The sequence below is a fragment of the Lemur catta genome, chromosome 5 (assembly GCF_020740605.2).
Source record: "Lemur catta isolate mLemCat1 chromosome 5, mLemCat1.pri, whole genome shotgun sequence".
Classification (NCBI taxonomy): Eukaryota; Metazoa; Chordata; class Mammalia; order Primates; family Lemuridae; genus Lemur; species Lemur catta.
Genome location: NC_059132.1, coordinates 34,570,706 through 34,595,336, shown reverse-complemented (window position 1 = coordinate 34,595,336; position 24,631 = coordinate 34,570,706). Strand labels below are relative to the sequence as shown.

At 60.5% G+C, this 24,631-nt stretch overlaps 1 protein-coding gene across 2 annotated transcripts in view; it reads right to left on the bottom strand.

The window, feature by feature from the left end:
- Nucleotides 1-4,061: 4,061 nt before the first annotated feature.
- Nucleotides 4,062-24,631, bottom strand: part of PLXND1 (plexin D1) — a 51,063-nt gene continuing 30,493 nt past the window's right edge. The window contains exons 10-36 of one of the 2 annotated variants that reach the window (XM_045551488.1): nucleotides 23,658-23,747; nucleotides 23,363-23,456; nucleotides 22,211-22,365; nucleotides 21,381-21,532; nucleotides 20,726-20,825; nucleotides 20,495-20,634; nucleotides 19,506-19,673; nucleotides 19,342-19,432; nucleotides 18,842-19,105; nucleotides 18,594-18,743; nucleotides 17,647-17,761; nucleotides 15,943-16,050; nucleotides 15,738-15,850; nucleotides 14,680-14,784; nucleotides 14,027-14,157; nucleotides 13,494-13,692; nucleotides 11,368-11,514; nucleotides 11,065-11,221; nucleotides 10,233-10,336; nucleotides 10,088-10,151; nucleotides 9,296-9,330; nucleotides 8,928-9,032; nucleotides 8,217-8,380; nucleotides 6,932-7,079; nucleotides 5,705-5,845; nucleotides 5,271-5,345; nucleotides 4,062-4,696 (exon numbers count right to left, since the gene is read on the bottom strand). In XM_045551488.1, coding sequence (XP_045407444.1) covers nucleotides 4,580-4,696; nucleotides 5,271-5,345; nucleotides 5,705-5,845; nucleotides 6,932-7,079; nucleotides 8,217-8,380; nucleotides 8,928-9,032; nucleotides 9,296-9,330; nucleotides 10,088-10,151; nucleotides 10,233-10,336; nucleotides 11,065-11,221; nucleotides 11,368-11,514; nucleotides 13,494-13,692; nucleotides 14,027-14,157; nucleotides 14,680-14,784; nucleotides 15,738-15,850; nucleotides 15,943-16,050; nucleotides 17,647-17,761; nucleotides 18,594-18,743; nucleotides 18,842-19,105; nucleotides 19,342-19,432; nucleotides 19,506-19,673; nucleotides 20,495-20,634; nucleotides 20,726-20,825; nucleotides 21,381-21,532; nucleotides 22,211-22,365; nucleotides 23,363-23,456; nucleotides 23,658-23,747 — 3,432 coding nt within the window. In that variant the 3' untranslated portion in view covers nucleotides 4,062-4,579. The remainder of the gene's footprint in view (nucleotides 4,697-5,270; nucleotides 5,346-5,704; nucleotides 5,846-6,931; nucleotides 7,080-8,216; nucleotides 8,381-8,927; nucleotides 9,033-9,295; nucleotides 9,331-10,087; nucleotides 10,152-10,232; nucleotides 10,337-11,064; nucleotides 11,222-11,367; nucleotides 11,515-13,493; nucleotides 13,693-14,026; nucleotides 14,158-14,679; nucleotides 14,785-15,737; nucleotides 15,851-15,942; nucleotides 16,051-17,646; nucleotides 17,762-18,593; nucleotides 18,744-18,841; nucleotides 19,106-19,341; nucleotides 19,433-19,505; nucleotides 19,674-20,494; nucleotides 20,635-20,725; nucleotides 20,826-21,380; nucleotides 21,533-22,210; nucleotides 22,366-23,362; nucleotides 23,457-23,657; nucleotides 23,748-24,631) is intronic. The other variant, XM_045551489.1, reaches the window with a different exon arrangement.

The window sequence follows — 24,631 nt, the reverse complement described above, 5'->3', positions numbered from 1 at the left end:
AGAGGGTCCTGCCCTGGGGGACACAGACTGGGGTGTGAAGGGCTGGGGCACTGATATCGGGGCTCAGGGGCCTGTGGGAGCACAGGAGGGGTGTTAACCCAGCCCGAGAGCTGAGAGCTGGGACTGCTTCCAGGAGGAGGTAGATTTTGACCCTGAAGGATGTGTAGCAGTTGCCAGACAGGAAAGCGCAGGGCGTGAGGGGTGGGTGTGGAAGGTGTGGTTGAAGGACGGGGATTTGAGGCTTTCAGAGGTGTGTTTTGGGGAGGAAGGCCTGAGTCGCTGGGGTGGGGGGATGGGAAGGCCTGCAGGGCAGAAGTGACTTGGGGACAGTGGGGAGCTAGGGAGGGTCATAGGCAGGGGTGACTGATGTATGTGTTTAGAAACAGCGCTCTGGCTGCGGAAAGGAGGGAGGAGAGGTGCTGAGAGGAGCTGGAGACCACTCAGCGACTGGTCACGGGTGCGACGGGTGGCCAGGCACCGCTGTGGTCCACGAGCCCCCGGCCGGAGGAGACACACCTATGTGCCAGCTGGAGCCTGTGCCCTGAGAGGAGGCGGGGGTGGGGCTCCAGAGGGAGACGGGGGGCTGGCTGCTGTTTTAGTCAGGGGGGAGGCCTGTCTGAGGAGGGGCAGGACCCCGCAGCCCGCGGGAAGAGAGGCAGGAGCGGGAGCGGGGGTGTGCTGGCAGGCTCAGGAGCTCAGGATGGCCCGTGTGGCCGGAGCCCGGTGAGGGAGGACGGTAGTGGGAGGTGAGGTCTGTGGGGCTTTCTGAACATCCCTGACACCCCTCCCAGGAAGAGCTGCAGTCTATGTCGCTGCCCCTTGAATCTGGGCTCCACGACTGCTTGGCCAATAGAACCCCGTGGCAGTGACCCTGTGACAATTTCTGCACCCCTACCTTAAGAGACTGGCAGCTTCTACTGTGTTTTGGGGGTTTCTGTTTTTTGATACTCACTCCTCAAACTCGGCCACCATTCTGTGGGGAAGCCCGAGCAGCTCATGGGGAAGAACTAAGGCACCCAATTCTCAGCCCTGGCCGAGCTCTCGGACCAGCCAGCAGCAATGGGCCGCCATGTGAGTATACATCTTGGAATTGGAGCTTTAGTCCAGCCTTCCCTGCCAAGTCCTGCCCCAAATTGTGGGTCCATGAGCAAAATAAGTGATTGCTGCTGTTTGAAGCCATGGGGTGCTGGGGTGGTTTGTCACGCAGCAATAGATAACCAGAACAGGGCCAGGGTAGACAAGGGCCAGGTCGTGAAGGGCCTTGTCTGCCAAGAGGAAGTGCGTTGTTTTACCTCTGCTGTCGTAGGGAGCCATCGGAGGCCAGTGAGCAGTGGTCACTGCAGGGGGACACGGGCTAGGCAGGGAGGCCAGTAAGGAGGCTCCTGCCGCAGTCTGGGGAGGGAGGGTGGTGGCCAGCCAGGAGGATGCTCATGGAGAGAGGGGCTGGCTGGTGGGTCCTGGGTAGAAGCTGAAGGTCGTTTGGGATTAGCTGATGCGTTGGATGTAGAAGGGGTTGAAACTGAGCGCAGAGTTTGTGTCTAGACAACACCATTCATGAGATGAGGACTCAGCCCAAGCTGGGAGGCTGTGAGAGATGGTCCGGCTGGGAGGTGACAGCTGAGCCAGGCAGGGTGGAGAGGGAGAAGGGGTCGGTTAAACGGGAGGCAGAGGTAAGCTAGATGGGACTTGAGAAGGGGGCAGATGGGGTGGGGAGGGAAACTGAGGTTGCCAGCATGGGGTGTCAGACTGCTCCCTTCGTGCCCCTGCTTTGTTCCCTCCACCTTCTCCTCCTGGAGGCCACAGGAGGGTTTGTCTAGCTTTGCTGGCAGCTTCCCTGGAGTATCTGTAATGTGGCTGCCAGCGGGGCCCCGAGGGGAGCAGACGAGTGGGGGCTGGGCTGGTGCTTCCCACCGAGGGGTCTGCTTCTGCCTCGGTTCCTACATGGCTTGGCTGGAGGCTGCAGGAGCCACCTCCAGGTGTCTCGCCTCCATGAGACTGTGGGCAGGGGTGGCGGCAGTGTCTGGCATCCGTGAGATGGTGGGCAAGTCACCTCCCTTATCTGTGATGGTTTCTCCCCTTTTTTGTAAAGGAGTTTAGCTTGAGGATGCTACATCAGGGGTCCCCACCCTCCGGGGACCCTCAGAGTCCTCAGACTGCCCACTGGTCTTCAGGGTCCCAGACCAGGATCGTAGGATAGTTCATGGAAGTTGGCCACCTTCTGTGCTGAGAAGTGACCTGGGAAAGTAGAGATTTCCTTCATTTGCAAATGCATTTCTAGATTTCAAGAATGAATTGCATGTTAATCAGACATTACGACAGCCTGTGGAATATTTAATGACACGGAAAGATGTCACTGACATATTGTTGGGAGGAAAATTCAGGTTGCAAAATCGTGCGTACACCCCGCCCCGAGTTTACTTCTCGCCCCACCCTCGAGATGCTCGGCGTGGGGTGGTGCTGGGGGAACGGCGCGAGTCAGGGCGGCCTTCTTCTTCGTGCTTCTTGTGCTCCTTGCATTTCTCTGGGAAATGTGTATTCATTCCAGAATCACACCCTCCCCCTGCCCCGCTAAACACTATCAAATGTGCCAATAACTTAGAAAATCTGCAGCTTAATAAAAAGGAACTGATGTTCAGAATAGAAAATTTGAAAGATATAAAGATCTCTCCACCCAGAAGCCACTATAGGAAAAAGCTATTTTTAAAGCGAAAGGTTGTTTACTCTTCTCACTGTTCTGTTCTCATTAACTCTAGAACTGGTATTTGTGGGATTTTGTTTAAATTTTGTGAATCTTTTGTTCTAGTTCTTGTTCTCAACCAATATGCGTGTAACCATTTTTCCTTCGCAAAGGCAGACAATGAAGCGGACTGGGGTTCAGCTGGGGCCTGGGGCCCTAGTGATGTGTGCCTGGGGTGGGGGACGGGCTTCACCCCAGCTCAGGCCAGGAGCCGGAGTCAGGTCACCTGCCCGCGGGCTGCGGGGAGGAACGGGCTGCCCTGCTGGGGACAGAGTCCAGGGTGAGCTCCTTGTCTGAAAAATGGGGTTAACACACTTTTCAAGCTCAATGAGAAATTCAGGGCAAGCATGTAAACGTCAGTTCCCTTTCCAGGGTGGTCACCTTTGACCTCTCCACACAACCTGGGGCCACCGTGGAGACTCTGACCCTGGAGGAGGCCTGGGACAGAGGAACGGGGGGCCCCTTCCTGGTTGTGTGGCCTGGGAAAGTCCTCCACCCTGCTGAGACTCAGTGTTGTCCCGGTCACGCAGCTGTAGCAACTGCCCCCCGCGGGCTCGTGCTAGAGGTAAGCGGGGCCCAGCGGGGCGGGGAGCACACAGCAGCCGGGCCACCCTCCCGGGTCCCCTGGGCACCCACGGAGCCCGCGGAACGTCAATGCTGGGCCTGGCCCGCCTTCCCGCCGCTGGCCGCCATCTCGGACACCAGCCAGGTGTCGTAAACCTTGGACCGGCTGCGGCAGGACCGGAAGCCGGGCCCTCCCCTCCTTCCTGTCACAAATGGGTGAAGCAGCTGCCCCATTCCCTGCTTGGCCATCTCAGGACAAAGGCTGGAGCCCACAGTAGGTTTTCCCGTCAGGCTTTTATTATAAAGAAAGTTCCAGAGAGTCCTGGCCACCCTCCCTGCAGCCCCCGCGGGCTCCGAGCCGGCCCGGCCCTGGCCGGGGGGCTGAGCAGCTGGGTTGGCCACAAGGGTCCCCGCCGACAGGACAGAGCAGGCGGTTTTCTCGGGGTGCTGGGGGGGTCCCTGCCAGCTGCGCGTTCTCTGGAACAGTCATTTCCAGTGTTGCGTTGGGAGCCTTTCAGGACCCCTCCCCAGGTCCTCTGCACAAGCGGCAGCTATTCACAGTTGGTGCAGAAGTTTTTTAATATATAAAAGCTTTTTAAAAGAAAACAACAGAAAGTGGTGCTATCTTTAGAAACACTTCCAGCAAGATCGAGTAGCCCAGCTACAGCCTCGGTGCATTGGAACCCCTCCTTCCCCGGGGCCAGGAACTCTGAGCACCTGTCCCCCTCCCTGGCCCCTCCCCCCCACAGAGATGCCCCCAGAGCCCCCACCCTCTGCGGCCAGCAGGCACTGCCCCGTCTACCAACAGCCGCTCCAGCAACAAAAATCAAACACTGCTGGAAACCGTCTGTGGCCAAGGTCCTCTTGGGTGAGGGGAAATAGAACTTTTGCGGTGGTTGAAGCAGAAACCAATTGAGGGCTGGTTCAAGGACCCCCCCTGTGCCAGCTTGGATGAGGTAGTGTTTCTGGGCTGCAGCCTCCGGGGCGGGCGGCCTCCTCTCCCCGTTTGTGCTGGGCCACCTGGACGGGTGGGGCTCTCTCAGCAGGGACTGGCTGCGGCATTCAAGGTCCCCGTCCCTGAGGCAGTCTGGGGGCAGGTGGGAGGGGACAGAGGAGCCCAAGGGACCAGGGCTGGGGCTCCTTCTCTTCCACCTGCCCCAGCCATCTCTGCTCAGTATTTCCCAGCTTGAGGCAGGGACACCAGACATGAGCTTGAGCCCAGGCCTAGCAGGTGACCTGTTTCTCCCGGCAGCTCTGACAGGCTCTTTCCCGTGCGGCTCAGGCCTCGCTGTAGCACTCGTAGATGTTGTCTTCCATCAAAGCCACCACCTGCTCAAACTTGTGCTGCAGCTGTGTCCTCCGGGCTGTGGGGTTGGCCTCCAGGGCGGCCATGATCTGAGGGGAGCCACGGGGTCAGCCAGGCCACAGCTTGGGGGTGAGGGGTCCCACCTTGGCTCTTTTTTTTTTTTTTTTTTTTTTTGAGACAGAGTCTCACTGTGTTGCCTGGGCTAAAGTGAGTGCCGTGGCGTCAGCCTAGCTCACAGCAACCTCAAACTCCTGGGCTCAAGCGATCCTCCTGCTTCAGCCTCCCGAGTAGCTGGGACTACAGGCATGCGCCACCATGCCCGGCTAATTTTTTGTATATATATATATATATATATATATATATATATATTTAGCTGTCCAGCTAATTTCTTTCTATTTTTAGTAGACATGGGGGTCTCACTCTTGCTCAGGCTGGTCTCAAACTCTTGAGCTCAAACAATCCGCCTGCCTTGGCCTCCCAGAGTGCTAGGATTACAGGCGTGAGCCACCGCGCCCGGCCCCACCTTGGCTCTTGAGGGAGGACACATCCCCGAATGTCCACCACTAGTGACCAGCATAAGTGTAAAAGTCCCAGGGTGCCTGTACTTGAGTAGGAAGCCCGCCTGCCTGGGGCAGGTGCCTCACCTGGAGGGTACGTACTCACCTGCGGGCGATACCTCTTGGCATACTTATAAATCTCTGCCATGGCCACACTGGTGTTGAACTCGTTCTGGTATTTCTGTGGGAAACAAGAAGGCAGGACGTTTGGGTGGTTAACCCAGCAGTCAAAGCAGGACCCACCCCCAGCAGGGCTGGCTGCTATATGCCCCCTGCAACTTCCCAGTTAGGTAAACAGGCCCCTCAAATCCTGTGCGTGAAGATGGCTTCCTGGACCCCAAATTCTCCTCTCCTCTCCCCTCTGGGAAGGACCCTCGTGCCCCATGCCCCGAGCTCTGGGAAAAACGAGGCACGGAGTCGCAGATGCACGAGAGGAAGCTGCGGCCACCCCAGAAATGCCATCTGCACCCGCCGCTCTGGTCTGTGGGGGCAGCGAGGCCCAGGCCACCCGACCCCAGCCCGTCAGCCCAGGAGCCGCACCCGCGACTCCTCGGCCAGGTGGGCGTTCATCTCCTGCTCGCTGAGCGGGGCCATGTCCTGGATCTGCTTGTAGTAGCGCTGCACGATTTTCCGGTACTCGGGAATCTCCTTGGCGTAGAGCAGCTTGTTGGTTGGTGAGTCCTGGGCAGGGAGGAGGAAGGGAGTTAGCGGGTGGGGACTGGACAGAGCTGCTCTTTTTCCGGACAAGCCCTCATGCCTCCTGCCATGTAAATGGCCGCACTGGGCCCTGTGTCAACGAATGTCACTCACTCTGCCAGCCTTGGAGTGGGGGCTCTTCACCCCCTCCCTCTGCTGCCCTTTTTCGTGGGCCCCCTGCCCTGCTTTCCCGGGACTGTGGGGCAATGGCCCGGAGTGGGACCTATTGCTTTCAGGGGAGGAGTGCGTGGGCCCCGTGCCAGCTCTCAGCCGCTCGCAGCCAGTTAGGCATGACAAGGATGTGTCCTTGCCAGGGTTGCAGGTCTCAGTGGCTAAGGTCTCTGCGAGCCTGAGCACTGGCTCCGTGGCACATTTCCCACCGCGTGCTTCTAACGCCTGAAGGCAAGAGTGCCAGGAACACTCCCAGTTCTTTGTCAGGGGTGTCCCGCCTTCTGAGATAGAACGTGAGAAGTGATGGCTTTCTCTCTCTCCTGCTGTCTCTGAAATGCACGGGCCAAACGAGGGGCTGTGTCGCCCCCAGTCCTGCGGCGCCAGCTCTGACCGTACAATCCCATCCCTGCCCTCAGCAACCGGGGCTCTCTCTCTGCCGGGGCGGGGGGGGGGAGGCTGTCCTCCCGCATCTCCACCTTCTCCCCTCGGACAGACGCCTGTGTCTCCCTCCTGCATGTCACAGGTCCTGGTCATCTGTCTCCGCCTCTGCCCACCCTTCACAGAATGCCCTGCTCAAATGGCTCCGGACCTTCGGGGGCCGCTGCCTGGAGCCTGGCCTGATTCTCGGCCGCTGTTGTGCCTGACCAAGCAGTTGTCCACCCTCACGGGCTTCCACGCTCACGGGCTTCCCCACACCTGGCTCTCTGGCTTAAATATCAGAGCTGGTGCCAGGCACACTTGAGGCAGGTCTATAGCAACAGTTTCTGATGGCAGGTGCCAGTTTCTAGGTGACTTTCCCTGTCTGAATGACCTGCGTGACCCATTCATGCCACATCCCCAGACCTGAGCTGCTCCGGTTCCCCTCCCAGCAAGACCTCTCTGAGGCCCGGGGCAGCCAACCTTGCCCAGCTGCAGGTCCGAGATGGAGCAGGCGTCGATGAAGGCCTGTGCGATGACCGAGAGGCAGGCGTCGATGTGGTCCGTCTTGTCAATGTCAAAGACAAACTGGGGGTTCTTCAGGATGTTCACCCAGAACCGGAGAGGAAGGCTGTGGGGTGGGGGCGGCAGAGGCAGGGTGAGCCCACCCACCCCAGCGGGGCAGGACGGCAAGTGGCCGAGGGAGGCGGGCCGGGCGGCCCTGGAGGAGGGAGGTGGCTCGGGCCCTCGAGGGCCGGTGGAGCCTGGGCACAAGATGTGCCCTCTGGGAACCTGAGCGTGCTCATCCCTGGCCAGCTGGGTGGCAGCGGCCGAGAGCAAGGTTTCTGCCGGAGCGAAGCAGGCGCTGCAGGGCCCAGCCAGATTGCCCTTGCTGCGCCCCCGCCAGCCTCCTCAGTGCCCACGAGGGGGTCTCAAGCCGGGCCCTGGTTCTTATTAGAAGCCCCCCCACCGCTGCGCTGGGCAGCCCGTGGCTCCTCCCCCCACCCCCCCGGCAGGCAGCAAGAAGTCCAGCATTAGTGTTGGGGCCACTAAGCAGCAGCTGGGGGTGGGGGGAGGGGGAGGCCTGCAGCCTTGTCCTTGTCCTTGGGAGGCCAGAGAGGGTTGGTAACACCCCACCCCCACCCCCGGGCCAGTGACTTGGCGTGCTGGGCATATGGATCCCCAGAGCTTGGAGAAGTTCCTGAAACTGCACAGAAACTTCTGGGCTGCTGGCATTTTTTTTCTGAGGGTCAGACTGAGTTTTCAACAACCTCTTGGTGCAGGTGTGTGACCACGGAAAGCTAAGACGTGCCTCAAAGGAGGGCTGTGAACTGGGTATGGTATTCGGATCACGTGGGGCTGAGGCTGGTTCTGCCATCCCAGGGCTATGGAGCTGGGGCAGGTGCTGCTTCCCTGTGAGCCTCAGTGTTCTCATCTGTACGATGGAGCTGACAGTGCCCACCCAAGAGGGGTGGAGGGAGCGTGACAGTACAGGCAGCACTTCTATAGTACTCACTGGGCGTTCTCGTTAATTCTTACAATTAAAGTGGGTTACTTTGACTGCTCTGGTTTTATAGCTAGGGGAAACTGAGGCACAGAGAGGTTAAGTCACTTGCCCAAGATCACACAGCTGGGAAATGGCAGAGGAGGGACTGACCCTAGCAGGTGGGGCTGGACAGGGGCTGGGCTCTGAAGCCCCAGGCCACAGCCGCCCCAGAAATACAGTGAAGTCTGCACAGCCCTCCCCACCTGGCTGGCTGCCCCCCACCTGTTGGTCTTCCAGATGTGCAGGGTGTCGGGGTCTGAGATTCCCCTCTTCTCAGCCTGCTCCTCCAGGAAGTCGAAGAAGTACTTGACAGCCAGCGGGGGCTTGTCTTCACGGATGCTCAGGATGGCCTTGAACAGGTCATCCAGAAACTTTTGCAGCGTGCCCTGTGGGGGAGTGGGGTGGCCACCGTCAGCCCAGGGCTTTGCGCAGAGGGTGAGTGGGCACCCCGGTGGCTCTGGGGTGCCCCAGTGTTCAGGCTTCCCCATTGGGAAGCCATGTGGCATCAGGCTGGTCACCTAACCTCTCTGGACCTGTTTTCTTGTCTGAGAAATGGGCTAGTGAAACCTGCCTTGGGGGTATTGAAAGGACTAATGAAGACACCGGGGCACAGAGCTGAGAATGTGGGCTGTAGGGTGTTGACTCTGCCACAAAGCCATGTGACCTTGGGGACATCACTGACCCCCTGTGACGTGGCTAATATAGAAGCAGTCAGGCATCTTTCCTGGCCAGGAGCAATGCCTCCTCAGGCGTGGCCCTAAGCCTCAGCCTCTTGCCCTGAGAGCTCACCCGGCCCCACAGAGGGGACTGGAAGAACTCACGCCCCTCCCCCCACCAGGCCTGTGCGCGGCTGACCCGCCAGGGTGCTGCCCTCCCGAGCTGGGGCCGGGCCCTGCACCCGCTGCACGGAGGGGACACTGAAGCTGGGCCCACCTTGGTAGACAGCAGGCGTGTCAGGTAGATTTCTGGTAGCACCTTCTTGCGGTGGCTTTGCCGGTGGGACTTCTTGGGCTCGGCCAGCTCATCCGTGGGCAGCACCTGGAGGCCAGGTGGTGGTCGGCACCTGCCCTAGGCACCACCCTCGGCCGTCTGTGGGAGGCCGTTCTGTGCCCACGGGCACCTGGCTCTGCCGGCTTCTCGGCACACAAGGGCCGTGGCTCCCTCCTGACTCTGGCCCCATCCCCACCCCCAGCCTTTCCCAGGGTCTGGGAGCACTTTTCCCAGAGGCCCAGGGCAGCAGAAAGCCAAGGCCACACCCAGTGAGGGGCTGGATCCCCCAGGGCCCCAGGCCAGGCACTCACCAAATGGAAATACTTCTCTGTGTCCAAGTCCTTCACTGCAAGAGGAAAAACACACATGATAAATAAACAAGGGAGAGGAGAGGGGGGAGAGCAAGATGGCGAGAGAAACAGAGAAAAATGGAGAGATCCAAAGAGACACGTGGAGAGAACGACACAGAGATGCAGAGACATGAAGAGACAGAGGGAAGAGAGAGGTCCAGGGAGGCACGCAGAGAACGGACAGAGCGAGGCAGAGATAGACACACAGGGAGGGAGAGAGACGGGGAGAGAGAGACAGTCACAGAGGGAGAAGGGGGAGGCCCCGAGCGGGCAGGGCTGGCTGCCCTCAGCCCCTGCACAGCCCCCGGGCTGCAGGGGAGACCAAGACTCTGCCCTCAACCTCGGGAGGGGACTGAGCCCAGAGGAGCCCAGGCTCCCGGGCCTGGCAGCGGGCGGCTAGGCCTGGGGCGTCAGATCGTGTGGATGGGGCACTTGAGCCGGGACTGCGGCCCAAAGCCCAGATGGGCACGCCAGCCTCCCCTCTGGCCTGGCGGCTGCCCAGACCTCTGAGAACCACGTCCCGCCCTCCCGGGCCTGTCCCCAGCTGCTGCAGGAAGTCAGCGTGAGGCCCGGCCACAGGCCCTGCCCGGGCAGTACTGGGTCAGAGGAGGCTGGTCCGGCCCCCCCACCCCAGGAGGCCACAACCTGGCCCAGCCCTATCCTCTTGGAGCCTCAGTTTCCCCACTGGGGCATGGGACGGAAGCACCCCCCCTCACGCTCGACCTAGACTCCCCACCGCGTGCGCCCTGCTACCTCTGCTCAGTGTGTTGTCCTTCTTGTCTATGAGGCTCATGGCCAGGGAGGCACCTTCTGGGATCTGACGGGAGGGGAGAGGCAGAGGTCAGGGGTCAGAGGTCAGCGTGGGTGGGGGTAGAGGTTCGGGTGGGGTGGGGCGCACCTTGTAGTGGGCTAGTGTGTTAAGCTTCTTGCGGCCATCCTCTACCACCGAGGTGTCGTCCAGGTCCCGCAGGATGTAGCTCTGCGTGCTCGAGGCGAACCACTCTGCAGGGCGAGGAGCAGGGTGTCAGGGCCAGGGCCGCGCAGGGAGGGGCCTGTTTCCTCCCGTGAGAAAGAGCTGGGGGGAAGGTGTACAAAGTGCCAGGGTGGCCGCACGGAGCAGGTGCTCTAGAAACGACCCCACCCGCAGGGTTGCTAGTGTGAAAAAGGCACCAGGCACGAAAGTAGCCACACGCCTCCCAGGACACAACCCAAGTGCCAGACTCTTCCCTTCTGGGCTCCAGGGGATGCAGCGCCTGCCCCGCCTGCCCCCTGCATGCTGGCCCCAGTGGTCACCCCACCTTCCCTGCTCTACGTGGATAACTGCCACACCTGCCCGTGCACCGCAACAGGCCCGTGCTCAGAACAGGGGAACAGGGCCCGGCACAGAGCGACTGCTCAGCAAAGGCCTGTCAATGGTCTTGGGAATGAAGGGCCTCAGCCTCCTGGCTTAACCAAGACTCCTATGCATCCTTCAAAACCCACTCTGACGTCCCCTCCTCCTGGAAGCCTTTCCCGAATGCTTTTCTGCAGTTGCCTGCAGCTTGCTCACACTGTAGGACCTGTCTCCCATAGAATACCAGCTGCTTGCCGATGGAGACCTGTCTGATCATGTGTCACCAGGGCCACTATTAATGCATACACGCCGAGTGAAAGGGGTGCTCTGGCCAAGGCAGGGCCGTCCTGGGCTGAAGAGGCCCAACACGGAGGCGCCCGCCACCACCCCAACCCACCGACGTCGACGTCCTCCACGCGCGGCCACTGGGAGTAGGGCACGTTCTTGCAGAAGGCTTCCAGGATCTTCTCCTTCACCTGCGTCAGCGTGTCCGTGTCCATGGCCCGCACGCTCAGCGAGTCCATGCCGCAGCCCTGGAAGGACACGTTCAGGTTCTGCGGGAGGGAGGGAGGCATAGAGTCAGCGAGGCGCTGCTGTGGCTATGCGGGAGCCCAGGTGGCAGCGGCCTGCCTGGGGCTGGGTCAAGGTGGAGGCCAGGACTAGCCAGGCCCGAGGGCCCGCCCCGCCCCGCCTGGCTCACCCGGGGCTTGGCCTCGATGTTCTCCCGCAGCAGCCACTCCTCGTTGAGCGTGTAGCGGGCCTTGCCCGTGATGGCGTCGATGGAGCCCTTGTTGATCTGCTGCTTGATGGCGCACAGGAGCAGGAAGAACGGCTCCCCGACCGTCTCCTGGGCGGGCACAGGGCTATCAGGGGCCAAGGCCTAGCCCTCCGGCCTCCCAGCCCACCCTCCACATTCCAGCCCCCACTGCATGGGGCAAACACCTTCACGACCCTGTCTCCCAACACCCACGGCTGCCTGTTTAACATCCTCCTGCTGAGCTGATTCTGGTGCCAGTGCCACCCCTAGGGCGTCCGCCCGGACTCTAGGCTCGTGTTTATCAAACATCACCAGCTGGGACAGGTGTGTTCATTTCATCATCCCGGCAACCCCTCCAGGTACGAGGTGTCTTCCTCACTGTGCAGCCGAAAATGCCAAGGCTTAGAGAGGGCAAGCAAGTTGCCCAGGGTCACCCAGCTGGGTAGTGGTAGAGCTGGACTTGACCCCTGGCCACCTGTCAAGGCTGTGACTCTTTCTACTAAGTGGGAGCCTCCCAGGGTGCGATTAGGTGGAACCAGAACACAGATTTGGCCTTGACCCAGGTGACAGCCTGATGACCGTGGAGCGTCGCAGGCCAAGTCAGGGCTCCACCCCCTGCTCTTGCCCACCTCCGTGTGGCAAAAGCACACCTTGCCACAAAGGGGCTCGTCCACCACCCACCCCGTGAGCTGATTCTCACGGCCCCTGTTTAGTAAGTAACCCAGGTGTTCCGTTTGTGGTGGACATGCAAGTAAAAACAGTGAGTTGGATTTAAAGAAAACATTGAGTACGTAATAGTATTAGGCAGATCTGGCAAAGATTGTGAGGGCAGCGTGCCAGCCTTCTTCCTGAGCCAAGCCTCCAGGTCTGGCGGCCGGGAGCCACCCTGCCCCATTCTCTACAGGAGGAAACAAGCCCAGAGGGGAAGGCCTGGTTGAGTTCACATGAAGAGGCCAGGGGAGCTGGGTTCAGAGCCCACGTGGCCTTTGTGGTCCCTGACACAGCCCTGATGGCCCAAAATGAAGCAGCTGGCAGGATGTTAGGTGCCCCAAAGGGCACTCCCCGGGCCCAGCCTGGTTCCACCCCACTGCCCCCTTCCCCAGGAGGCTCCACGGGATGCCCCCCGGGCTGGCAGAGGCTGCATTTGATGAAGGAAACCAAGGCCCTGAGAGGGCAGTGACTTGCCCAGGGTCGCCCTGCTAGGCTGTGCTGAAGACTGGACTCAAGCCCAGGACATCTGATGCCCTGGTTCTGGGTTCCAGCCGGGCCTTTGCCTTTCCCCCAAGACCCCCAGATGACCCTCCAGTCTCTGGCACTACAGCACAGCTGGACAGCCACATAGGACCAGGGGCTGAGCAACTCCTGTTCCATGAAAAGTGCTTACACGGGTCCTCCTGGCAGAACGGAAGGCCCTGACTTCCTGCCCCACCACCTGCCAGCCTGCTCTGCCATCGGAAGGGTCAGCGGACTCCCTGCATTCCTTTCATGGACACCTCCTCCCAGCCTTTGCCCATGGTGTTCCCAGTGTCCGGAGCTCCCTCCACACTCGGCTCTTCACCGGGCTCGTTCCCACCAAGCCCTCGGGGCTCAGCATGGGCCACCTGCTCTAGGAAGCCACCCTGAGCCCTCCTGCTGGGTCGAGATGTGCTGTGTGGCATTCATCACTCTGTGTTTTCGTTAGTTTCCACATCTCTCCCCGACGGCGGGAGAGAACCTCCAGGTCTGGGCTGGGGCCACACCAGGGAGGGTTAAATGACAAAACGACGTCCAGGCTCGACGCCACCTCTGCTCTGCTCTGAGCACGCTCTGAACCCTTGCAGTGAGCCAGGCAGCATCCTGGGAGCCTCAATCCCCCATCGGCGTAACAGGTCCTATGGGCCTGTCCCTGCCCCTGAGCCCCTCCTTCCGTATCTGCACAGAGGCCGTGATAAGCCCTCCCGGCAGGCGGCCTGAGGATCCCATGATGTCAGATCTACCGAGGGACAGCTGAGGAGGTGGCAGCCACTGCTGTCACGTGGCCCTGTTACTTCCCGCGCCTGGGTTCCCATGTCCCCCGCTGGTCGCCTCACCCGCAGACAGCTGTACATGCAGATGGACATCCAGTTGGTGAGCATCTTCTCCACCACGGACTCAGTGCGCCGCAGCATGAGCTTGGGGTTCTTGGCCGCCGAGGCGTCGATGAGGTCCACCAGCAGCTCCTTCATGATGCTGGTGTAGTACTCCAGCTTGCCGTGCAGCGCGATCGTCAGCAGGGACGCCAGGCTGCACCTGCGGGCGGCACGGCGGGCCTCAGCGCCGTGCGGTCCTGGGATCTCTGGGTCCTGGGGCCTCAGTGCTGCCCTGTCACCGGACCCAGGGGCCCCAGATGTGCCGTGTGGGAGGCTCCTGCAGACGGGGCGAGTGGGGCTGGAGAAGGGGCTGCCTCCACTAACCTCCATGGCAACCACTGTGCCCTGTGACCCCATGTCCTAGGCGTCCAGGCCTAGGAAGGGCAGGGATATGGGGGGCTCAGGAGCCCCAGAGCCCCCGGACCCAGGGCCTGATGCTGTGTGGGGTTGGACAGACCCCTCTCCCCCCCACCCCAGATCTCTTGCAGCCTGACCTGTCGCGCACTGCGAAGTCCTTCTGCTGCTCCAGTGCGTGGACAAAGACGATGAGGAAGTGCTTGTTGCTGAGTAGTGAGGAGAACAGGCTGATCCCTTCTTCCATGTTGGGCCGGCGGCTCTCAGGAATCTGCAGAAGCAACTGGTGACAGGGTGTCTGAAGGGCCCCAGTGCCCCTGCCTGCCCTGGGTCCCAGCAGTACGGTGCCATGAACGGCTGCTTGTATGCCTCCTGGGATGGGGAGCTTACTACCTTCCAACAGTACATGCCTCCTAACTCCCTGTAACTAGGAACAATGGCTCAGTTGAGTTGAAAAGTGGGGCCCAGAGCAGGGTGAGGGTGCCAAGAGGTAACCCAGCAGCCCAGCGTGGGAGATTCTCACCTTCCATTCTCTAAGCAGCAGGCAGAATGGAGTGTACGGGAGGACCCAATCCTCTGTCCTCTCTACCTGGCCTGAGGGGTCAGCACTTACAACACCCCGAATGGCTGCTTGAATACCCTCTGGGATGGAGGGCTCAGTACCTTACAATGGCAGATGACTCCCAGCCCCCCAAGACTGGGATTAATGGATTAGATGAGCTGGAAGGGGGGACTCAGGAAGGGGTAGAGCTGTCGTGAAGCCATCCGCATCGTGTGTGGGGGAGGCACTCACCTTCCACTCTCCCAGTAGTGGGTGGATCTCCTGTACCGGGGAGCTGCCGCGCGAGTTGAGGGTCTGGGAGGGCAGTACGTAGTGCTCTTCATACAGGGAGGAGCACTGTAGGGCGGACACCCCCCGCGTCTCAGCAGGCTGGAGACCCCCTGCCTGGCCTGCAGGGAGTGCTCACAAATGGAGGGAAAGGGGCACTGGCCTGGCTGGCCCAGGGGGCTGCTGCTGGGGGAACTAACATGGAAATAACCCGTATGAAGAGTAAGAGGCAGGGGCCAGGCCCAGGGGGGCTATGGGAACCAGGGGAGGGGGCATCCCACAGGGCTCCCTGGAGGGGTCACAGGCAAAGGAACCAGCATGAGCCAGGCTGTGGCAATGCAAGAGGGCATGAGGCTCAGGGCAAAGTGAAGGCAGCTCAGTGTGCCATGCAGGAAAGCGAGGTAGACAGGCTGGTGACAACCATGTCATGGAAGGGCTGCCGTGGGCGCCTGAGCTTCATCCTGAGGTTGGGAAGAGCCACTGGGGGGTTTCATGAAAAGTGACGTAGTCAGACAAAGGCTCCCTGTGGCTGCTGCAGGGGGAGTGGTGTGGCCAGGGCAAGGGAGGGTGCTGGCCACTGGCACAAATGCCTGGAAAGGCCAGGGGAGTGAGGAGAGGGTGGTGGCCCGTGGACGGGCAAGAAGGAGTATGGGGGGCCTAGAAGGGATGGGGTAGCGCCTAGACAACAGGAGGTGGCGACATGGAGACCAAGAGAAGCCTGGCTGGGAAGGGGCCCAGAGATGAGAGAGGCTGGCGGGGCCATCCTGGCCACCCCTGTGCCCACTTCAGTAGGGAGGAGGCAGACCCAGCACCCCAGGACAGTGGGGGGGGCAGCTGGCTTCACAGGTAAACATCAAGTGAGCAGAGAATGAAAATGGAGGGAGGCGGCCGGCACTGCTGCGGACAGCCGTCTAGGTTGTACACTGCTCAAGGCACCCTCTAGGGGGGCAGGGCCCAGAGAGGTTGAGTGGCCCCTGAGGCGGCCAGCACGGGTTTGGGGGTAGGCTCGGGCTCAGGCTGACCTTGGGGAAAAAGGTGCGGGTCACAAAGTGCTTATACTCCAGGAAGGGGATGCCCTGGCTGCGGTTCAGCTCCTTGGTCAGGTCCGTCATATCCGTCTGCAGCTCAGCGAAGCCTGGCGGACACGTGGGCAGCCGTGAGCGGGCGAGAACCCATCCCTCAGATGGGAAAGCCGAGGCCCCATCCTGCACAGTCCCCACCCGCCACCTTTGCGGATTTCCTCGCGGATCTGAGACTCCATCTCCTCCATCTGCAGCAGCGTCTTCTGCCAGTAGCGCTCGGCGCGGCGGCTCTTGGTGCAGAAGACGAACAGGGCTGCGGGCAATGGAGGGGGGTCAGGCCTCCCAAGCCCTTTGGAAAGCCTTTATTGGCACCTGCTGTATGCAGGGCCCCAGCCTGCAGGGAGAGGCCTTGCCCACTGGCCTGGGCTCCAGCTCGTCTGGGTGGGGTGTGGGGCGGGAAACGGGCACCCTCAGCCCTGCAGTCCCCTCCCGGGGCACCCGGCAACACTTCATGGCCTGTTCTAACGGGTGTGTGTGTGTGTGTGTGTGTGTGTGTGTGTGTGTGTGTGTGTGTGTGTAACAGTGGTTAAGTGAGCGATTTCTGTTTTCTTTCTGCCTTTTAGCATTTTCTATTCCTTCTTCAATGACCAGGTGTTACTTATGAATTAAGAAACTTTCAAAACAAGACTACATAGGAGTATTACATTATAATCCTTTTTGGGGGCAATAGGGTGCATATACATACATATATATATATATAATGTGTAAAATACTTTATATATGTACTATTTTTAGAAGAGACTGAAAGGAAATGTACAAAAATACACAGGGTGTTAATGATGGTATTTTTTTCCCTTTATGCATTCTCTAGAATGTTTTGCATTGAATATACTCATTTTTTAAAAATAGTTGTATTGAGATGTAATGCACACGTCATATAACCTACCCATTTAAAGTGTATAACTCAATGGTTTTTAGTATATGCACAAGGTCGTGCCACCATCACCACTAATTCTGCAGCACTGTTGTAGCCCCAAGAAGACCTGCATCCATTAAGCCGTCACTCCCGTGCCCCTCCCCCAGCCCCTGCAACCACGAACCAGCCTCCGTCTCTGTGGCTTTGTGCATTCTGGACATTTCATGTAGGGGGAGTCACACAGCATGTATTGGCTTCCTTCATTTAGCATCCTGCTCTCAAAGCTCATTCAGGGTGTAGCATGTCGGACCCCACTCCTCTCCGCTGAGTAATATTCTAGCATGTACTTGCATCACATTTTATCCACTTATTAGCTGATGGGCATTCAGGTTGTTTTGACCTCTTGGTTATAAATAACAATGCTATAAACATTTGTGGACACGTTTTTGTGTGGACCTGTCTTCATTTCTCTCTAGCAGATACCTAGGAGGGAAGTTGCTGAGTCACAGCGTAACTCTGTGCTGACATTTCGAGGAACTGCCAAAGTGTTTTCCAACTTGGTTGCACCAGTTTACATTCCCTCCCGCAGTGAATGAGGTTGCAACTTCTCTGCTACACTGAGTATACTGCTTTTGTAACCATCATTTTAACACCGGCATAGCTCACCAGACACTTAGGTTAACCTTCCCTGAACAACCCTCTCTTAAGTACCTTCAGTAGCTCCCTACTGACTGGAGAACCTGGTTCCAAATGCCTCTGCCTGGCATTCGGCACGCCCCCCCCCCCAACATCTACCGTCTGACAGCCATTGGTGCTGTCACCAGGGCACACCTGCCCCTGCCTCTGGGTGCCCTAACCTGTTCCCACCTCCAAGCCTTTGTTCAAGCTGTGCCCCCAGCTCACCCTGCGTCCTCCTATCTGCCAGTCTTCAGAGGGGCCGGGGCAAGGTGGGCAGGCCTGCCCCCCACGGGGCCCGAGGGTGGGGCTCCTTACCCACCACGGAGAGCAGCAGCAGGACGCTGCAGATGACGATGGACACGATGATGGCCGTCTCGCTGCCCCCCAGCTGCAGCGTGGCGATGGTCTGGTTGAAGTTCCCTACCTGGATCTGCACAGAGGTGGGGGAAGGGGGTTGAGGTTTCTTGGACTTACACCTCAGCTCCTCTCCTCACTTGCTGTGTGGCCTTGGGCAAGTCATCTAACCTCTCTGAGCCTCAGATGTTGCATTGATAACACAGAGATAAGCATGTCCACCTCCTGGGGACACTGTGAGGGTAAATGAGGTGATGCTTGTCAGGCTCTTGGTCCTGGGTCTGGCACAGGGGAAAGACTCAACACAGGGGGCTGTGATTATTGCTATAGGCAGGAAGCAGTAGCAAAGGAGCCAGAAGAGGCTGGTTCATGGGGCCTGTATGCAGTCCCCAAGTATCTGTAGGGCTGCCCTGGGACCAGGGGGCAGGACAGGGATGGGACTGAGGTGTGGGTGAAAAGGGAGCTGTCCTGGGGTGGCATGTGTGGCCTGGGAGGGAGTGAGCTCCCCATCCTAGGAGGCATGCAAGTAGATATAATGCAGAAAAGAGCCCACTTTCTGGGCCCTCTCTGTTCCTCCTGCTTCCCTTCTCTCCATGCCTTTGCGTGATGACTGGCAGCCCTGGCTCTAGGTGGGACACCAAGTGGGACGGGGGCAACCTCTGGCTTCTGAACGTCCAGCCCCACTAAGCCCAGATGGGGCCAATCATTGGCCTTGAGCCGGTCACTAAGGTTGTGGGCCTCAGTTTCCTCATCTGTCAAGTGGGGATGAAAAGCTCTGCTTTGCTTTGCTTGCCTAAGCTACTGAGTGTGCAAACGCTCAGTGAGTGCTGGGCTGGGCACACACGCTCAGCAGATGGGGCAGGTCTGGGGCCGGGTCCGCCTCCACCTCCAGTGCCCCGTGCGCTCACCGTGATGGGCAGCTGCCCCTCGGCCGCGCCCAGGGACTCGTTGACTGAGCAGTGGATGACTCTATCCGAGACAATCTGGATGTCGCAGGCCACTTGGCCAATCTTGACGCGGTACTCGTGGGTCTGCAGCCCCAGGCTGTCCTGCTCCTTCTGTGGGTGCAGAGGGGGTGCTCGCGGGGGACGCTGGTCGCGGCCCTCGGCCGAGCCCCGCCACTCACTCCCGCCCACCTGGCACCCGCCACACTCACGTGGATGACTAGGGTGAGAGGCTCCCCGGGGTGGTGCTTGATCCACTTCTCCCTCTTGGCCGTGGAGAACTGTGGGTTGGGGAGGTAGTCCAGGCGGAACCTGCTGCCCCGCTGCGCCTCCTCGGGTTCCAGCAGCTCCTCGGCCACGGCCGCCTCGTCCGCGTAGGCCCGGCCATTGATGAAGAAGTCCACGGGCGCCGACGCATTGCTCAGGGCTCCGGGCGATGGGCAAGTGATGAGGGTGGCGTTGAGAACGTGGCAGAGCTGGTGCGGGAGACCCGGGCCGAGGCCGGGGACGCGGGATGGACAGACAGACACGGAGAGATGGGACACGTGAGGTTTATGGAGACGGAGAGAAAGAGGGGCAGGGAGGGACCCGTGGCGGAGAGACGGAGACCAGGGCAGGCAGAGAGGCGCAGAGGGGGGAGGAGATGCACCCCGAGGCCTGGTCAGCCCGGGCCCCCGGCCCACCTCCCCGCGTCAGGCCCCCGGCCCCTCACCGTGGGCTCCCGGCCGATGTGGTGCACGGCCATGGACACGTTCTGCACCATGTGGAAACGCTCGCCAGCCACCGTGATGGTCCTGCCGCCGCTGTGGGGGGCAGCAAGACCCGTCAGCCCACCTGCTGTCCCAGGGTGAGGCCTGGGACGGGCGGGGTCCTCACCTGACGGGGCTGCGGCGGGGGCTGATGGCCGTGATGACCGGGTTCTGCATGTACCAGAAGGTCAGGTTGCCGTGCACGCAGCCACGGTGCTCGAAGCGCACGCACACGGGCACGGCGGCTGGCAGGGTCCCCCTGGGCATGGTGCAGGTGATGCTGCTGTCGGTGCGCCTGTGGGGACAGCGGGCATTGTCAGCGGGGCCTGCCACCCACTGCCAATGCCCCCACGCCCCGGGGCACAGGCCCGAGTGCTTGGCCCAGGTTCAGGGTGGCCTCGACTTGTCCCAACTTCATCTCTGCCCCGTTTGACAGAGGCCCGCTGACGCCCAGCCGGTTCCTCATTGGCACTGCCACGCCTGTGCTCAGGCTGTCCTCCCCGCGCTCACCTTGCCTCGTCCTCCGGGACCCTGCCCGACTTCCCAATTTCGCCTCATCCCACCTCTTCCAGGAGGCCTCAGATCTCTCCCATCCCTCTGCCCCCGGAGAGGGCTGCCCCCTCAGAGCCCTGGAAGGACTTTTCTCCCAACCCTGGACCCACGGGATGTTCTTATTTCCTGTGGGCGTGTCCACCTTTCCCTCGAGGGCTATTTTGGGCTCATCTTGGTGTCCCCAGGGATGCCCATCAGAGGGCTTGGCACACAGTAAGTGCATAATAAAGACAAAGGTGTTTCACCAAGAGGCTCCAGACGATGGCCCTGCCACTAACCACACCCCTGGGCCAGCCAGGGGATCTCAGAGTGTGTGCAGTCATCACCATTTTCACTGCAGCTGTCACTTACGGAGCACCTACTGCATGCTAGGCACAGGGCACTCTCCACGGCTCACTGGTACGGGCCTTACCAGATGAGGAAACTGAGGCTCAGAGAAGGAAGGGGCTTGCCTAAGGGGACACAGCCAATGAAGACCTGGGTGATACCTGGTGCAAGGATGTCACCTCCAGCCTGCCAGCCCCCAACCCCATGGGTTTCTCTGGGCCGGGCCCGGGGACTTACACGAGCTCCGTGCAGGGCTCTGTGTCGTTCACCAGGACCTGGAGCTCGGAGCCCACATGCAGGTCGCTCCCGAGGATGGTGATCCTGGTGCCGCCTGCCTTGGGGCCCACGGCAGGCTCCAGGGAGTGGACCAGGGGCAGCTGTGGGGAGGAAGGCAGGCGGTCAGGCCTCGGCCAGGCTGCAGGGTCGTGTGTGGAGGTGGGCCAGATGGTGGGCTGCTGCCTCCCTTACCACGTATGAGAAGCGCTCCCGTGACTTGCCCTCCTTGGAGGCGTTCACCGTCACTACGTCTGAGAACGGCCCCGGGGCCGGCCCTGTGGCACACACGATCCTGAGTGGAGGCAGCCGTGGTCAGCGGCAGCAGCTGGCGGGTCCCAGAGTCCCCCAGGGGCCACCCTGGCGCCAGGCTCAGGGTCTTACCCCCCCACCCCACAAGTTTCCTACAGTTGTGCAGTTGCAAGACGAGGAGTGAACGAGATCGTGTCTGAGTGCGAGCTTGTACTGGCTGGTAGACTGAGGGCTTATCTACAAGCCTGACCGTGGAAATCCAGCTCCTTCCTGCTTACAAACATCTCCTGGGGCCCCTCTGGGCCAGGCCTAACATCTGCAGACCCACATCTTCAGCCATGCCGGACGCCCCCAAGCCTTCTTAACTGCACGCTATTGTCATCAGGCTATATGGAAGGCTGTTGGGCCAGGGGCGCACGGGAGGGCTTCCCAGAGGAGTGGGCATCGCAGCCGGGTCTGGAGGGACAAAGAGGACTGTCCCAAGCAGAAATGGGCAGGATGCATGATGGGACCGGCCTGTGCAAAGCCCCGGGGCCCTGATGCCGGAGGTTCTAGAGAGGAGCAGAGTCAGGGGGCCAGGGCACTGCCGGCTACTCACTCCTCTGACACCGTGTATCTGTCGGCCAGCGGCTCACAGGCCACGCTGCCAATCCACACGCCGTGGGCCACGTCGCTGAGCCGCCGGCCCAGGTTCCTGCCGCGGATGGTCAGCAGGGTCCCGCCATCCAGGGGGCCACTCAGGGGCTCAATCTGCCAGGTGACCAGAGAGGGGTGGATGGGGTTCTGAGGCTGGGGCAATGGCAGATTCCCTTCCCACAGCCGCACGCGCCCAGGGAGGTGCGGGGGGGGCTGGGCCTGCCGGGCGCTGGGCCTGCCGGTGAGGATGTGTGTGTGCATTACTGAGCCCACGTGGGTCTGGGGTTGCCACTCAGGGGGTCTCCTGGGGGACACGAGGGCAGCCCCCAGTGGCCGTGTCTAACCGTAGGACCCTGCATCCCACCCACACCTGACCAATCAGAATCCTTCCTGGGTCTTTTTCATAATTAAAACGGAGGCTAGGGAGTCACTGGTGGCCTCAATTATTATCATATGGCCAAGGTTTCCTGGACTTTGCTATAAAACCTAGCGGTGCTCAGCCCCCGGCGTCTCTTCCACCCCACGTTTCCGATCACCGTGCCCTGCAATTTTTCTCCATAGCACTGACTACATCCTAAGTATAATTTACTTATTTCCTTGTTCATTACTGCCCACCTCCCTCGCTAGAGCATCCGCTCCATGGGGTGGGGACTTCATTTGGTTTGCAGGTGACACCACAGGCATTCACCTGGGTGTGTGCCTGCGAGACCTCAAGGATGCGGGACCTGTGCGGGGCACTGCGCATGTGCCCGTGCAGGCGTGGGTGCAGGAGCCCCCACGGGACACGCTTACCGTGCGGATCTCAGGGGCGGGGCAGGTGCCAGGCTGGGGCTGCAGGGGCCCCCGCAGGCGGCAGCCGTCGCTCCACATGCACAGGTGACCCAGGTCCTCACGGCCCAGACACTGGGAACAGTCGGGGCTGCCCATGGCGCAGTTGTAGACCTCGACTGGGGGAGACATGGGGCAGCACGAGTCAGCCCCACTCTGCAGCGCGCCCCCCCCATCTCCACCGTCCCCTCCACCCTCACTGAATGGCCAGAGGGCTGTGCCCTCTCACTGTGGTGCCCCACCCAGAGGCAGGTCCTGGTTCTGAGGGTCAAGACCCCGTGAGGTTCTCAGCACCTTCTCCAACCCCTGGGCCTGTGCCAAGCACAGTGTAGCCACAGCCTCACTGGCCTCCTCCCTCCTCATGGCGATTCGATAGCGTGGGAGCTATTGATTAGCCCCATTTTACAGATTAGAGACTGAGGCTCAGAGAGGAGTGACTTGCCCAAGCTCACACAGCCAGTGAGCGTCGGAGCTGGGATTCACACCCAGGCCTTGGTGGTCGGATTAACCCCATCGGGGCCCCAGGATGCTGGGGAACCCACGAACAATGCCAGCCCTGAGGACACTGGGGCGGCAAACCCTCGAGTGGCCCAAGGACGAGGGCAGGGAGGGTTCTCTAGGGTCTGAGGTGTGCAGGAATGTTCTGGGGCCTTCATGGTGGGAATCAGGAGGGCCCCGGGTCCACCAGGAACGTCTAAGGCTCCCCATGAACAGACAGGCCCCTGGGGCGCTGGCTCAATACGTGTGGTGACAGTAGCGGCACCACCCACCCCCTGGGTGCCCGCCACAGCACAGGCGCCGCTCTCAAGGCTGCTGTGCATCAGCTCAGCAGATCCGCACCGAGCCCTCTGTGAAGTGCCTGTGCCCGTCTCACATGGGGACACAGAAAAGCAAGGGTTACTAAGTCGCAGAAATTGCACAGCCCTCGGTGTGGAGACGCTGAGGGCCTGGGGCCTGGCAGAGTGGCAGGGCTGGGACCCACGTCTGTGTGTGTGCTGGGGAGCCTCAGGGTAGGACCTGGCGCTGTGGCAACCACCAAGATGAGTCCCCCAAGGCACAGCCCCACCCACTGTGCTGAGTCCCCCGCGGCCATGTGGAGTGGGTGGGGGTGCCCACCTGTCATGGGGTCGGGGCTGTCCAGGAATCGGGCCGGCCATCCCTTTAGTTGGAGGCTGAGTGGAAACACCTGGCTCTTCTGGGTCGTGTGCAGCTGCAAAAGCACGAGAAAGAGCATGAGAGGACTGGGTGGTGTCCCGGTTGCTGCTATGGGTGGTCATGGAGACAGATGAGGGCAGGGCTGTTGGGATGGGGGAGCAAAGGGTGGTGGGGTACGGTGGGCAGGAAAGGGTGCAGCATCCAGACTTACACAGGCCACCACCTGCCAGCCCCCTGCTGGAGCCACACCACTCACCACCACTTGGTTGCAGCGTACGACTGATTCATTCACCCACATGGCCTCGAAGATCTCCTCCAGCCCAAAACTACACTCTAGGGCTGCACCCTGTGGGCAACAGGGAGGGGAAAGGGGGTTTGAGGAGAGCCAGGCCTGCACTCACTGCCCTCCAAATCCCATAGGACATAACAGACTGCTGCCCGAAAAGGTGGGCTTGGGTCCTACTGTCAGGCCTTTTCCTGGGCTGCACCGTGCCCCAGAATTCCCTTCCTGGCCATCACATCCAGTGCTTGAGGGAGGCCAGGGGTGCACAAACACTCAGAACTTTGGCCTTGTGCTCTCTGTGCCACTAAAAGCCTCTTGGCTGGTCGAGGTAGCTCATGAATGTAATCCTAGCACTTTGGGAGGCCGAGGTGGGAGGATCATTGAGCCAGGAGTTTGAGACTGCAGTGAGCTTTGATGATGCCGCTGCACTCCAGGCTGGACAACAGAGTGAGACCCTGTTTCAGGGGGGAAAAAAGCCCCTCCAATATCCCCCAGTGGCCTAAAGCAGGGCCTCCCCACCTCTGCCCTACAAGGTCATGCCCTAGACAGGCCAACACACCCTTCCACACGGCACAAACTCTCCTGCCCCGGGCCTTGCCCAACCCCCTCCACCCCAACAGCCCGTCTCCCTTTTCACCACCAGCCAAACTCAACCTTCAAGATCCAGCTCAAATAGGCCATTCTCTGAAGCCTTCCCGGATACTCCCCTCAAATCAGGGCTCCCTCATTTGGTGGTGCATTCACTCACTCAGCAGTGACTGTCTGGGTGTGTGCTGGGGGCTCTATGAAGCTCCTAAAGCCTGCCACCCCCCCATGTCAGGCACCGCCCTTAGCCCCTCGCCCTGGCTCTGTTTACACCTGTCTCCTCAACCGGTGGGGAGGGACCCTCTGACATCCACCACCAGGGGCAGCAGGTAGAAAAGCTCAGGTTCTACCTCATTCAGGCC